This window comes from Argiope bruennichi, chromosome 5 (assembly GCF_947563725.1).
Source record: "Argiope bruennichi chromosome 5, qqArgBrue1.1, whole genome shotgun sequence".
NCBI classification, from domain to species: Eukaryota; Metazoa; Arthropoda; class Arachnida; order Araneae; family Araneidae; genus Argiope; species Argiope bruennichi.
The window spans coordinates 14612532-14629560 of NC_079155.1; the positions used below are offsets into that span (position 1 = coordinate 14612532).

A 17029-nucleotide genomic window follows, 5' to 3' on the forward strand; every position below is an offset into this window, starting at 1 on the left:
TTTTTTTTTTTTTTTTTTGCTCGCTAAGTTGGAGATATAGAAAATTACTTATAAGCTTTTTTTCAATTACCATCTTCAGATTAAAATCTCATTTTTCTGATAGAAAAATAGCAGATATTAATTTAAAATATTTACTCAGATATTCCTTCCAATATAAAATGCACTTCAATGAAATGATTAAATTTCTTGCAAGTTTTATAATGTGTATGTGTGCACCATTTTTTTTTTTTTTTTTTTTTTTTTTTTTTGTATCCTGCCTTATTTAAATTATTGGTTCAATAGTTCATTTCACAGTCTTTTTCAATAACATATAATATTCTTATTGAAAAATTTCCTATCAGATTAATATCCTAATATTTAAATGTGAGAAACCAATATTCCAACCTCTCTTTTTCCCTTTAATCTGATCCTAATAGGAGTGCATCATACATTAGGACTTTAGATGCCAAATCCAACAACTTAAAGCAATACAGAATGCCATAATTTCCATAATTCCTCCCCTCACCATTTTTATAATTTTGATGATAATTCGATGGGACTAATAAATGTCTCCTTTGCCTAACTCAATGCTTTTCCATCACAACTTTTAACAGAATTGTATAGAATAATAATGATTTGATTGCAGAAATTTTACAATCATATTCTTTCCAGTCTTTCAGCATTTGTAACTAAAAATAATAATAATTTAGAATTCAAAACTTTCATTCAAATTTATCTACAATAATTTTTAAGGAATTTAACTATCCTTAATTGTTTCATTTTTTCGTATTCTTTATCATTAAATCTCATCTAGCAAAGAACTTTTCCACTGGATTTGGATTTGGATTTAGATTTCTGGTGCAAGATCCTGATACAGAATATGCTGCGCCAAAGCAGCTTAAAATTTTCACAGCAAGATAAAAAGTAGTTATCAACTGATAACTGATAGTGTTCAAACTAGTCAAAAGTTAAGGAAAGAAGGTATTAAAACTATAAGTTAAATTTCATTGATGATACCTACATCTTTAATGTACAAAAAAATGTTTGGATGATGCGCCTCACTCAATAAAAAATCTAAGGTAAAATTGTTGAATTTAAAATGTTTCTAACGAAGATCAGTAGAACTTGCGCATTCTATTAAAATATGACGAACTGTTACTTCACAATTAAAACATTCTGGTGGTGGCTCGGCAAAAAGTAAAAATCTATGTGTCAAGCGAGTGTGACCAATGCGTAATCGGGATCAAATTACATCATAGCGCCTACTTAGTTTGGAAAACCAGTTGCCAATAGTGGTTTAATAAAATGAAGCTTGTTGTTAGTTTCCATGTCCCATTGATTTTGCCACTGGCGATAGCACCAACGAATAATAGCTTTTAGTGAATATGTGATGCGCGAGGATAGAACCTGGGACCTTGTGGTTCGCAGTCCAGTAACTAAACCATTATGCAGAAGCAATTGCTCGTGCAGCGTAGTTGTTAACTGGCTTATATGCTATTCACCACAAGCTGTATGCATATCTTTATAAAATAGACGTTGGGGCAAAATTACGCTCGCTAACTTAGCTGCTGTATCTGCGATTTCATTTCCAAAAATACCCATGTGCGAAGGGATCCATGGAACAGGAAAGCAAAACTCTAATATTTTTCAAACATAGAAGATTGTATATCTTCTTCACTTCCTGTAGAAGTGGATGACCAAGAGATGAAGAATTTAGAGCCTGCAGAATACTCAGAGAATCCGTGTAAATAACAGACTTATGGATCTCTTGTTCATCAATATAGGGTGTTCATTAATTATTGTCGGGGTTTCCGTACCTCATAACTTTCGAATAAAAAATATTACGCAAAAACCGATTACATATTCGTAAATTACAACTCAAAGAATTTTATTAATGATATTAAAATATAAAGCTTGCACAATTTGCACTTTGTAGGCATTCAGTTGAAGGAGGTTATGGAGAACGTTCCATATCGTCGTATGTGCTCGGTCTTCCCGCTCCCTTTCGGTGTAGAACGCTGCCAGTTTCCTGAAATTGTGTTAACCAGAGTCTGATAGAATTATCCGAAGGAGGATCTTTCTTGTACGTGGTCCTGAAGTGACATTGAGTAGTTATGACTGATTTAGTTTCGAAAAACCACAATACACACATTGCTTTTTCTTGCACGGTCGCCATTTTTATTTATGACGTTATAATTACCCAGACTGCAAATGCGCTAAGATCGCTTTGTTGCCACGTAAAATTCTTTGAGTTGTAATTTACGAATACGTAATCGGTTTTTGTGTAATATTTTTTATTTGAAAGTTATGAGATACGGGAACCCCGACAATAATTAATGAACACCCTATATATTTGAGGGCTAAGTAAATAGCAGTTAATTCCGAGGTAAAAACAGAAGTAAAAAGATGAAATTTATAATACGATGACCATGAATAAATGCGCAACCCACATGATCAGATGACTTTGAACCATCCGTAAAAATGGGTTCATAAGAACAATAAAATTCACAATGATATTTAAAAAGTGAAATAAAAACCGAGCTATCAGTATCTGATTTTCTAATTTGTTTAAAAGGGTCTTCATAGTGTAATTTATTTTCTATCCATGGAGTTGAATTCGGACTATCATCCGTATATATTTGTATACCGCTAAAATCATTTATCACGAAAAGGATGGCGTTTATTGGATAAAATACGATAGAAATAAAACTATGACAGCTTCATTCTCCTATTAGACAAAGGAGGCTCAAACGCTTCAGCATGTAAACTAGCTACTGGTGATGTCCTGAATGCTCCAATGCACAATCGGAGAGCTTGATGGCGAACAACGTTCAAAAGTTTAAGGTAACATTGCCTAGCAGAGCTATAAATAACACATCCATAATCAATTGTTGATCGAATGATACCTCGGTAGATTTAATAAGCACGTCCTATCAGCACCCCAAGAAGTATTGGATAAAACCCTCAGAATGTTTAATGACTTCAGGCATTTACTCCCAAATATGTAATGTGCGGAAGGAAAGTAAATCTTTTATCAAATATAATTCCTAGAAATTTGTGCTCAAGAATAACTCTGGCTCTGCATGAAGAAGACATTTGCAGAAGTGCAAAGGAACTGTTTTCTGAGGAGAGAATGTGAAACCGTGTTTATTTCACCACTCTACAATATTATTTATTGCTATCGGAAGCTGTCTCTCAATGTATCGCATGTCACGGGCGCATCAAGAAATTTGCATATCATTTACATACAGCTTCTTGCTAACAGTTGCTGGTATAACAGATAAAATAGGATTAAGAGCTAAAACAAATAGTGTCACCTTCTTCCTGGCAAAAAACATTGGAATAGGTATTCCCAAGCTGCACTTTAAAATATCTCTGGTGTAAAAAATTTTGAATAAAAAGAAGTAAATGCCCTCTAAAATTTGAGGTTGTAAAGATTTTTCATGATCCCGTATCTCCATGCTCGATCATATGGTTTATTTATATCAAAAAATACTGACACCAAATGATTCCTTTTTATAAAGGCTTTTCGAATATCCGTTTCAAAGGCCAAAAGATTATCAATTGTTGAACGATTCTTTCGAAAACCGCTTTGAAAAGGGGAAATAAATTGATTTTCCTCCAGTATATGAACGAGGCGTGCGTTTACCATTTTTTTCAAAAACCTTACACGAACAACTGGTCAGGGCTATTGGTCTATAGTTAGATGACTCTTGTGGATCTTTTCCAGGATTTGGTACAGGAATTATTATAGCAAATCTCCATTTATCAAGAACCATATGCTCTTTCCAAATTCTATTATACAGGAACAGAAGACATTGGAGGGATCTATCAGATAAATGCTGCAGCATTGAATAAGTAATTCCATCCGGCCCCGGTGCTGTTTGTTTTGTGGCAGATAATGCTCTACGCAACTCCAAGATAGTAAAATCAGTATTGTAAGACAAATGCTTTTTTGTTTTAAAGCGTAATTTGATGTTTTCTTCGTATTTTTTGAGCATGAGGAAAGGTTTCGTGTAATTACTCGCTGAACATACAAAGGCAAAAGCTTCTGCAAGAGCATCAGCCATTTCCTGAACACTGGATATAACATATAACTTCCCCATTTTTCTTCAGGCAAGAAATGGAATGATCAGGATATATACCGCATAATTACTTGCTGAACATACAGAGGCAAAAGCTTCTGCAAGAGCATCAGCCATTTCCTGAACACTGGATATAACTTCCCCATTTTTCTTCAGGCAAGAAATGGAATGATCAGGATATATACCGCATACTTTTCGAATTCTGGTCCACATATATTTGGAAGTTGCAACAGAATTTATGCTCGACACAAATTTAATCCAATAAGTCCTCTGACTTCGTCGCTTAACTCGTCGTGCTGTAGATTTGGCTTTTTGAAAAGGGATCAAATGATTCGTTGTTGAATGCCGCCTAAAGGCGTTCCAGGCCTTTTGAAGATCTTTTTGTGCCTTTGTACAATCTTGGTTCCACCATGGTTTTTTTACATTTCATTGTTCCTAATCTCGATTATGGGACAGTAGCAGCTGCAGATTTTATAATAGTATCAGTTATTTACAATGCTATTAAATCCCCATTCTCTACCATATTGCGTGTTTTATCAGTACCCTTGAGGTAAAGTCTATCCAGTCAGCTTTTTGAAAAATATATCGTGGCAGACGTGAAGTACTTACACCACTTCCAGTTAAATGATCTAAAAAGACGGGAAAATGGTCGCTATCAAGCAAGTCAGTTCCTACTCTAAAATTAAAGTACGGAGCTAGAGAAAGTGGGATCTAGTGAATGAAAAGTTTTGCTCTTTTGATGAAAATATGTTGCTTCTCCATTATTGAGCAGGCATAGTGAATGGTTATTAATAAATTCTTCAATCAGCCGCAGACGAAGATTAACATCTTCACTTCCCCAGAGAGGGCTATGACCATTTAGATTACCAACTATGATGAAAGGAGATGGTAATTCATCCACTAAGGCATTAAGATCTCTTAATTCCACCGGAGTACTGGGTGGCAAGTAAAGACAACATATTATCGTCAAAGAAGGATTCAAGACTCGAACAGCAACGACTTGCAAATTTATACATAATGGAATGATAGACAAGGGCGTATTATGAGATATAAGGAGAATAACACCTCCAGTAGCTCGATCAGATTCGTTATCCTTTCAGATAAAGCCATAACGTCTTATTTTCATAGTGTCTGACGGTTTCAAATAAGTTTCTTGAAGAGCAATACAAATCGGATGGGTTTCATTAATTAAATCTTTAATATGAGTTTTTTTGTTACGGAAACCACGGCAGTTCCAGGAAACAAATTTAGCCATTAAGATAGGGATTTATCAGGAGTTTTTTTTTTTTTTTTTTCCCACCTGATTGATTTTTAGACATAGTAGATGAGTCTAACTCCATATCGGGGAACTCAGAAGACGATGTGTAAGTTTTTAAGAAATCTTTTGCCACAAGGGGTCGATTCAATAATGCTTTTTTTTTCTTTGTTTTGTATTTACTTGAAAAGCTTTAAGAGATGATGTCGTGGAGATTTTTGTTTTATTACTGCGATTGCGTTTGGCGATTGTATCAGTTACAAGATGATTGGATGACATCGAAGAAACAGAGGAGACTGCTGGCAATTTTATAGTTTGATTTGAAACTGAACTAGTGGGGGGTAATTGAGTAATGCGATAATAGGTTTGAGCACTACTACATATTAGTGTTTCTTTAAGTACACCAGAATAAGATACACCAGAATAAGATACACCATCTTTTGGAGTTCTATCATTTATTAATTTTCTTGCTTCTGCGAAAGATATGTTTTTTTCGCATTTTTGTGGATATCACTTCCTTCTCTAAGGTCCATTTAAGGCAAGACTTGGAGAAAGAAGTATGAGACACAGAGCAATTAACGCACTTCATCGTGTCTGAATTGCAATTATTTGTCATGTCCAGGTTCAGCATACTTCGCACACATAGTCATTTTGCTACGACATGCTTGCTGGGAATGGCCGTACCTTTGGCATTTAAAACACCTAAGAGGTTTCGGTATGTATGGCCGAACTCTGCAAATTTGGTATCCTGCTTTGATTGATTTAGGAAGAACTGGAGTGTGAAAAGTTAATACAGTGTGTTTTGTTGGTATAAGTTGACCGCCGCATCAAATGTCAATACGACGGGCGGCGCATAATTGCTACTCTGAAAATTCTGTCACAAGATCTCCATCAGATAAGTAGATGAGATTCGGCTGGGAAATGACACCACGCGAAAAGTTTAAAATTTTATGTAAGGCTGTTTGGACAGGAAAATTTCCTAATTTGGTAAGTTTACTAATAAGAGCTTGTTTCTCGAAAGTCTGCAACAAAAGGTTACCAGAGCGTAGTTTTTTAATGCTTTCTACTTCACCAATTGTCAATAGTTTTAATTTGACTACATGGAAAGCAGAAACTCTATGAAATATGTTTTGAGTACTAATGACAATGAAACGATAATAGGATGATGCTACAACGATGTTAAATTCAAGATCCATATGATATAGACTAAGGTTCGGGCTCGACGGCACCGCCCACCACGGAGCCCAACAAGAGATGGCAGCCACCGGTTCTGCCTCACCCCAGCCTCGGCGCTTACCATGGTGCAGATCGAAACCTATACGCTGGGAATCTTCCCGGGGACAGTGACCACCCTTAACGCCAAGCCCAAAGAGTGGCCCCTTCGCTCGATCCCCTTGAACATCCCAGTTAAGTGCCTGAGATACTGGTCGATTGATTGAGACCGGAATGTACCACCAGTCTAATGGGTCGCCAAGCACGGCCAACACGTGGGGTTTTTGACTGTCCATGAGAAGCAAAAAGCAAACAGAGCGGCAACAGCTTCTCATGGAGAGCTCCCTCGCTTGCCATCGAGGGAAGGAAGAACGACAGCAAACAGCAGAAGGCGTAGGGGAGATTGAATTGAAAGGGAGTAAAGGTCCTTGGGTACCTCGTTCTTGAGACACCAGTACTCACCTAAAGAAGTTGAGCCTCTGAGGGGAACTTTTCCACATGGCACAAATACTTTGGTTGCTTTTCTCAGTGAAACGATTTCGGGGGGGAGGAGGGATTGAAAATGTACATATTCAAGCAGAGGTAAAGGGAAGGGGACGAAACTGCTCTGAAAAGACTAAGGAAGTAGATAAATCTTCCAAGTAACCTTGGTTTTTATTCTCAATTTTTAGCTGAAGATGAGGGTTAAAAGTAAAATCATTGATAGATTTAGATGCTACTTGCAAAATTAGATAAATAAGTTATTAGATCTCTGCATTGAAAACAGCTGTTGCAATTCAGCAGTATCCATACGCAAGCCACTTCTGGTCTTAACAATATCTTTTTGTAAAAGTTTTTATAGTAATATTTTAATAAGGAAAAAATGAAAATAAGGAGGAAAAAAACTGAATACTAACGTTTTACCAGGAGATTTTTCAAAACTAAAAATATCGTCACTGCTAATGCAATATTCCATTGCACCAGGTATTTTAGGATATTTTGGTCTACCACCTACTGCAATCACAAAATTCTCAGCAGATAGGCATTCTTTCTAAAATATAAAAATATCTATATAAATTCCATAAAAAACAATTTCTAATTATTTTCTTACATTATTTTGAATTAAATCTAAGAAATCATTATCTCCGAATTTCAAACTTATAACTAATAAATGAGCATTTTTTTTTTTTTTTTAATTTGGGGAGGGGGGAACATTAGTCACATGCTGGCACACTGAGCAAGCTCTCTCTTCTTTCAATCAATTTGAGACAATAGAGCAAAAAAAAAAAAAAAAGCTTTTAAGCAATATTAAAGCCTTGCAATTTTTAGCCTTGTCAATTTTCTGTTAATATTATTTCCTCTTCAAAAACTGATGTTAAATACCAGGCATTATGCAAATGTGATGATCACTACTTCATCACCAAATCTTTCTGCTGAGTTATCAAAAGACTCAGTATAGTGGTATATATCAAAGCACAATAGCTAGTCATTTCTGAGAAAATAGTCTTCAAACTTTATGCACAGCGTATATACTAGTAACTTATCATCGCATTCAACTTTCACAGTGGCATGGTTGTCAAGGCAATTACTTCATATACGGCAAGTCGGAGTTCGATCCACGGTGCGTCTTTCATACTTTCTTTCCTTTAATTTTTTTTTTTCAAAACCATTCAAATTAAATTAAATTAAAAACCTACACATATTTTTAATTAATGTGTTTTATGTATATATTGTGCAAAAATAAATGTTTATTCTTCTAATACTTCAATTATAATCTAATTTTTTAAAAAATTAAAAAATCACAAATATTTAAATTAACAATTTACATATATATTTAATTAATATGTTACTCGTTTATATGTAAAAATAAATATTTTTGCATACTTGAATTATAATTTAATTTTTAAAGAAGAATAATTATATATATAAAAGGGTTTTTTTTTAAATTTCAAAACTATTTAAATTAACTTGCATCTAATTTTAATTAATATTTTGCTTCTTTTTTTATGTAAAAAATAAATATTCGTTCATTTAATGCTTGAATTATAATTTAATTTTTAAACGAAAAATTATAAACAGAATTTAAATTATTAGTTATAATTACTGTGATCATAAAAGAATTTTATCCTACATTTATTAATTTTCAATTGCATACAAGAATAAGATTGGTCATTATCCTAAAAACATTCGAAATAAAATACATTTTGTCAAATTGCAAAACTGATAAATTGTGATTGTTTACAAAAACAATGTTTTTTTACCAATTAGGATATATCAATTATCATATCAATTAGAGTACAAATTTTATTTATTTAACTTTGATCAGAAAGTTGAGCAACCGACTTAGCACATCGTATAACTCTTATTAAAAATTTTGAAACATCTGCCTATGCAATCAATAATATATTGCCTGCTTTCTACTATTTTTTTAATTATAAATAGAGGGAAAGTTTGCTTACATATTTAAATAATTATCAGCTCCTCTCTTTACCTTTCGATATAAATGCAGTTCTGTTGTTGTTTTAGTAAAACAAATTAAAATTTGTGGATTTTAATAATGACAAATAAACTTTTAGTTCGTTTAAGATGATAATAGAGATTTAAATTATTTATACCTCCTATAATAGACATTAATACATTAGACTTACATTTATAGCAATTTTTCTTTTAAAAATTAACTAGTCATTCAAATATAAGGAGAAAGAACATTTCTTTTTGCATAAAAACTTAAACTATATGTACATTTTTAATTCTATTTAATAATTTTGAAAATAATTCAAAGGAAAGAAAGAAAAAAAGACGCAACCATTATCGAATACTGACCTCCCGTTTACGAAGTGATTATCCTGACAACCATGCCACAGGGAAGCTGATCGCGGGGTTAAGTTACTAACTAGTATATAAACTGTGCAAAAAGTTTGAAAGTTATTTTCCTGGAAATGGCTAGCTATTGCGATTTAATATTGCAATGAAGGAATATCCTAAATGTATACTAACGTTATACTAAGTCTGAAACCGAACTCAATTTCCCGATCCGTGCCCTCCCCTTGTTAGCTGGAATTATGCCTAATTGTGCAATCACGGGGCGGTTATTTGGGAGAAGATGCAGATCTCAAAATGTATAACTAGATCAATGATAATTAGGGCATAAGGACAATACGTGATCTAGCACCACTTCAAACAGCAGAAACCCAGTTTAACATTTTGCTCAATTTTTAATTAATTAATATTCTAATTAAACTTTTACAAAAATCATTTTGAGCTACACATTTCACACTTTTATCCTCCAAAGAATAAATGTGCCAAATTTGTTTGGTCTGGATCAAATAGTAATGTAATGTAAAGCACCATCTTTAATAGTATAAGTAAAGATAGGCTATATTAAAGGGGGGGGATTTTAATTGAGATTTCTTAATAGTTTAAGGCCCACATTTCTACCAATACAAATGTTTTTAATTCTTATAAGCTGATTAATGATTATATTCTGCATTTTTCAAATATTTGCATTCTATAAATTAAATCTATTTCAATTCTTTATTTTTATGATGTGGAAGGTTCAAAAGCCAATCAGTGTAAAAAAGTTTTTAGAGATTATTACATTTCATGTTATGTCTGAGAAAAATATTTTATGTTGAAAATTTCTAGGAAACTTTTCCCTTTCAAATGAGAATGTGCAGGATCCCACTTAGGGATTGCAATATCGGACCAAAAGTTCAATACCGTATTCGGTATTTTTTAGATCTTGATACCGGTTTTAATACCGGTAGTAAAAATTTTAGAAAAAGAAAGAAAACACAGGTGTTTCTTTGTTTTATTTACCAGTTTTATTAGAGTGTAAGTCCTATATTCCAAAAAAAATTTTCTGAATGAATATTTATATTTAAATAGTGTCTATTTCTTACATTTGTCCATTCATCAAATGTAAGACTACATTTTTCATCATTTACTTTTAATTGTATTAGCTCGTGTTTCAAAGAATTGCGAACACCATAACTGTAGTTTATAACAGTTCTTCTTATAGTGTTAATCGATGTTGGTAGATTTTTGAAACCTGGTAGATTTTTGAATTTTGATTTTCTTAATTCAGTAGAAATGCAAAACACTCGAAATGGCAAACCATCTAATGCTGTCATTTTACTTATAATCTTTTTTTTTTTTTTCAAATAATTTAAAATTTCTGAGACTTGGGCTTAGAAACTGTGTTTAAATTTGTATTATATATACTATTGTATGCTTATATAGCCTACAATAGTATATATTTATTAATGCATTTAATAAGATAGCATTTTTTAAAAACTTCCTATAATAATTAGAAGTTTTAGTAAATTTAGTGATTATTATCTAATAGCACTTTAAAGTATATAAAATAAATCAAATGAATACTAACCTTTCCAGATTTATGAGTCATCTGAATTTCATGGGGATTAATAAAGCTACCTTTTGCATTATAATAATCTACATTCCTAAAATGAGAAAAGAACCAAAATATATAGATATTTTACCATGAATAAAATGTAGACACAATATTATGAATCATAAACACACTATATGGTTACTAGTAATATATTTTGTCTTAAAATTTTCTTGGTAAAAAGTGATGAAAAAAAAATCACAAATGTAATGTTTTCTTTTGACAATGATAGGCTACTTTATATAAACAGAGATAAGTTGTCAAATAAATCTCCAAACGTTATAGAATTAAAAATCAATCTACAAAAAATATCTCGATTTGAAGTTTGCTTTAAAATTTACTTATTTCTTAAATCTATTAATATCATAAGACTTCACAATTATTCATGCTTAAGAAACTGGGGAAAATGAATTCAAAAAGAATTTCAGATACAATGAATGAGTTATAAGATTATGTATTTACAGAGCATATACAGACTTTGAAGACAGTTAATTTCACTATGAGCAATCTATTAATATTTCATAGACACATTTAATGGGATGTAGAAATGTAATTAAATAAGAGAATTCAAAATATGTTTGTCTCAGATGAATGTAATCAAAAACAGTCATAAATCAATTCCAAAAACTTCAAAAATCATATCAAGATTTTACTTACAGGTGTGCCAGCAGAATTTTTACCTTAGCGAAACTGGTACAATGGCTATAGGAGAAATCAACATATATTTTGCGCTATCCATTAAAATAATCAATCTATTACTTTAAAGGGAAAAAGAAAATTGACAGTTATCTGGTCAGTTATTTTAACCTATTCAATCACTTCATGTGTGATGGATAAATTGATTGCTAATGTGTGAATGGAAGAACTCTAATTTCATTGGCATAAAGACAATTTTTTCATCAAAATTAAACAATAAAACCAATCAGCGTTTTAATATACAAAATGGATCCACCAAAAAGTGCCCGATAATGCTGAATGTGTAAAGAGGTTATTTTTAACAATATACTCTCTGGATGAGTCGATACAGATAGTTTATCAACACTTCTTAAACATCTTGCATGGATTAAACTAAGTTAGCCCTGCTGATAAATAAGAAAAACATACAAACTGATTTCAGTTTTTTATGAACTGAAATCATAGGTTCCTTTGATTCTGAAATTATTATTGATTAACTAATTATTCCAGTTTCTATTTCTGTAGTTCCAAATAATTGTACTATTTATGATCTCATATTGGGTTGAAACGAAATAAAGCGGGTAAATTTGACAATTAAACCTAACGGTGTTGTATTTTCCAAAATCTCTAAATCTGATGACCCTATCGCATCTAACAATTTTATACCCAGTGGCGTATTTTGACAACTTGAGACCGCAGGCGCTAAATTATTCCGAGGCCCGCTTCTAGGTAAATTATACTGATCATTAGAAAGTAACGTCAACTAAACTTATTTGTGCCTTGAAATTCATCTTTATGCTTAGTTTTGTTATATGATATATATATCAAATTAATAAAATTGCTGCCCTTTATCTTTATTTTTTATTCTAATTTTTTTATAACATAAAATGATAACGTGACAGCGATTTATTTCTGCCTTTGCTTATTTACATTAAATTACGATGATTAGTGTCCAAGCATTCAAATTTTGAAAATGAAAAATTATTCTTGACAAATACATTAGTTTAGTTATTATTTAAGTTTTCTTTTTAATGGTTTGAGTTCAGAAATCTTCAATTTTTTTCATTAACTATTACGAGTTTTATTATAACTCGATAACTCTTGTGGAAAAATATTCCTATTTATATTCCATTCGAACTAGAATGAACAATGCCAGCGTTCTTTGTCCCAAGAACTAAATGGTATCTTTCATTCAACTGTATATCTTAATTTTTTTTTACTCAAAATGCATATTAAAATAATTAAATCAGTATTATTACCTTACTTTAATTAATTAATACTAAAGTTTAAAATTGAGTTAATAAATTTATTATTATAAAAAATAATAATTTAAAATTATTTATTGGACTAAATTATTTAAAAATTTTTGGATTTAAAATTTTTTATTAAGAATTTTTAAGTAAAAAAAAATGTTAGAATAAATCGAAATATTTTATTTTAGTAAAGGGGCCAAAGTCGAAATATGTTATTTGGTAAAAAGGTGCCAAAACTTGTTTAACATCACTTAAACCCTCTTTACTTGTACGACTGGATATTTTTGAAATTAAAAACAATATTATGTGATAGAATTAAAAAACAAATCATATTTTATATTTGTGGGAAATGTTAACAGATCTCATATCCTGTATGGCGCCATGCCTGCGTCATACATCACATGATGCTTTCCCGCCATTATTGACAGACGAGAGTTGGGCAGTGAGACTGCAAAACGTGCAGCTCACGTTCATGTATCTTTTTATGTTCTATGTCAGTAATGTTTTGTTCTCTGTCCTTTAATCTTAATAAATATATTTCACATATTAATGTTGCTCGTTGCCTTTCCCTACATATTTATATCTTTTATTATTATACTGTGTACAATCTCATGTCGTAACTTACCTCAATTTGTTTTATACGTATTCTTTTAAACTATCTTGGAAATCAAAGTTTTACACACATCATATTCATTATCCATGATAGCTTGAAAGTTCAGGTATTCTTGAATTATCGACAAACTATAACACTATTTCAGCAGCTTTAGTTTCGTGAAACTGCTTGCATTTCTGACCTTTAAGCATTTCTAAATTTTCAACACAGACATTGCATTCGGCAAAGTTGATTGTACCATGTTACCATAAATCAGTTCACAAGAATTCTTTGCAGGTATTCCTTTTTCTTTGTTTATTTCAAGTTGCGACATGTAGAATTTAAAATTACCATTTCAATAGCAAATTCAGATTCGATATTCTATGAATAATGTTCTTTCAATTTTTCAGCAGCTTCTTAATTTCGATTTTCATTCTTTTTGGAAAATTAACCAAATATCCAATTATTGAATACGCTTCAAAACGTATCATATCTGACAATTTTGTTATGACACTTAGTTTTCCCTTTCATGTATGTACAAGATCTTCCGTACTAAAATCTTCGTAATGCTGTTTTTTGTTTTTTATTCACATTTGCCTTCATTTAATTATCAAGCAATTCCTTTAAATATGTTCAAAAAATTTCAACTGGGAGATTCGAATAGTTATATATCCTTTATTTACTATTGAATTCTTTTTAATAAAAATTCATAAATGTTTTCTTTCACTTAAAATATTAATTAATAAAAAATGGAAAGCAACAAAATTAAAATTATCATTTCATTTTTTTTAATTTCTTTATAAATTACATTCAATTTCTTTTTTTAAATTGACACATATAGAAAACAATAAAGAAATTCTCTTTGAATTATTCAAAAATGGCAATAAATCTGGGGGCACGGCAGTGCCCCCGCCAAGTCGAGCAAAAACAAGCGGCACGGCCGTACTATCCTTTTCTCGAAGCAGTTCAGGCCATTTTCAACCCCTTATAACTTCGTTGTGGATAAAACTAGAAGCCTGAATTTTCAGTAACCAAGCAGGCATTATATAAACACGGTATATTTCAAATTTCATTAAATTTGAACCAGTAGTTTAAGAATTATAACTAGTCAAAGTTTGTGAATTTTGTCACTGACTGACTGACTGACTGACAGATCATCAAAACTCTAAGGCACTTCTAGCAGACATAGAAGCTTCAAATTTAGAATACAATTAGTGTTTAGTGTATAAATCAAGGAAAAACTAAAATATCCATGTAATAATGGACGGATCAATAAATTTTTCGAAGTTTCGAGCATTATCCATTTTGTCGGCAAATTCGTCGCCAAGTCGCCAGATGGTCGCCAAGTTTGTCACCAAGCTCTCGTATCACTGGCTCGGCATCCGGCAGCATCCAATACAGATTACTGTAAAACGGTCTTTCATATGATGACACTATTCTCGCTGGGAAAAATTAATTAAATCTCAAAATTACAGGTTTCTAACAATATCTAATTTGAAATAATTCAATTTGAAGCTGTGGAAGCTGCAAACGCAATGGGTGACTTTCAGAAAATCAATCTGGTAGAAGAAAGCAAACTGATCTTCAAAGTATGATCGCAAAACTTAATGTCGATCAAAAAAGAGTCTTCGATATGATCACAAATAAAATGGACACAACCGATAATAACGCTGACGTTTTACGCTGTTTTGTGAGTGGAACTGGTGGCACGGGAAAGAGCTTTTTAATAAAAACTCTGAAAATTTGGGTTAAGACTTATTTAAACAAAAAAAGTGGCAGTTAGTACTCCAACAGGAATAGCTGACTATACATAGAATAGATTGACTATACATAGACTATTACAACTGCCTGTAAAACACAAGCAAATACCGAAGTACAAACAACTTTCTGATGAAGTGCTCCTTCTGAGATCAGATTTGAAAGAAGTAGTGTTGTTTATAATAGACGAAGTGTCGATGATATCCAATGTTTAACATATATTTACTTACGCTTATCTGAAATATTCGACACAAGAGACGATCAGAATGGGTAGTTTGGAAAAAAACATCTTGTAGTTTTCGGAGATCTCTTACAGCGTCCACCGGTAAGAGAAAAGTCACATTTTGAAAAACTCTCAACTGCTGAAACTAACAAGTTATTAGGTTCCCTCAGTGTACCGAATCTGTGGATCGAACTGTTCATATACGATGAACTTACAATTAACATGCGACAGCTCAATGATTTTGACTTTGTTGAAATGCTAAATAGAATAAGATTAGGTGTGACTACACAAAAAGACCGCGATTTACTCTCGACTAGATTAATAACTCTTAAATCCAATTCAAATGAAAACAGATTAATTGAAATAATTGAACCCCTCTCGAAACTTCCTGATGATATCGTATGCTTATTATCTACAAAAAACATGTGTCAACAATTAAATACTGCAATGCTTAAATCTCTTCTACATCCCAAAATAAAACTTACAGCTGTAGATAGCATAAATTTCCCCAGATACCTAACAAAAAGAGCTCGTGAATGCATAAAAAAATATGAAGACAATGCTTCTATGACTGCAGGCCTGGAAGAGAACATAATTATAAAAATAGGAGCAAAAGTCATGTTAAGGCGAAATATTGACGTGAGTCTTGGTTTAGTTAATGGTTCTATCGGTATAGTGCAAAGAGTAAAGGTTGATCAGGAAAATACAAAAAATAATTAAGAAAATATACATTGTATTTAATAAAGAACATGTTTACGAGCTTAGTCCGGTCAAAACTAAATTTAAAATTATTAATAGACCTTATGTTCATCGCGAACCGTTTCCCATATGTATAGCCTATGCTATAACTATTCACAAAAGTCACGGTCTGAGTCTAAATAATGCACTGATGGATATTGGTTCTGCAGCGTTCACATCCGGTCAAGCTTACGTGGCACTTCCGAGAGTTACAAGTCTGGACGGCTTACATCTAATAAATGTCGACTTTACAAGTATTAAAGCGGAAGAATCCTCAATTTGTGAATACAACAGACTAAGAAGCATTTACCGTCCAGACTTGTCAAAAATTGTAACATCAAAGCTTACGAGAAAAACCCATAGAGACAGAGACTGGGCTTTGAGAAAAACTGTGGCTGAATCTCAAGAAGTAGTACCGGAAAAGAAAAAGGGGAAGACTACATACAAAAATAAGAAAAGGACTATCTACAAAAAGAAATGAGATGCCATCAAAAACATAACTTGTAAAAAAACCAAGTCTCGCAACTCAGCTCTTCTATCGTAAAAAGTTGTGAGATCCATGTAATACCAAGTCGGTCTATTTATTCAGTCCCTACTTAAGGGTCCTTCTGTCTTAAGTTATTACGTAATTAGCTAACCTAACAACATCTTATGGCGACCATATCAATATTAAAAATCTTTTATGGTTTAAATAAATAGATTGACTTGGCAATCGCACTAAACAATCTAATTTAATATAATATGTTAATGTAATCTAATTTAATGTAAAGATACATTGTGTTTTCATGCGATGGCCAAGTCAATCTATTTATTTAAACCACAAAAGATTTTTTATATTGATATGGTCGCCATAAGATGTTGTTAGGTTA

At 32.0% G+C, this 17029-nt stretch overlaps 1 protein-coding gene across 2 annotated transcripts in view; it reads right to left on the reverse strand.

The window, feature by feature from the left end:
• LOC129969260 (thioredoxin reductase 2, mitochondrial-like) overlaps window positions 1-17029 on the reverse strand; it is a 351586-nt gene that overhangs the window by 294281 nt on the left and 40276 nt on the right. For both annotated transcript variants that reach the window (XM_056083730.1, XM_056083729.1), the window contains exons 5-6: window positions 10898-10973; window positions 7428-7561 (exon numbers count right to left, since the gene is read on the reverse strand). In XM_056083730.1, the coding sequence (XP_055939705.1) occupies window positions 7428-7561; window positions 10898-10973 (210 nt within the window). The remainder of the gene's footprint in view (window positions 1-7427; window positions 7562-10897; window positions 10974-17029) is intronic.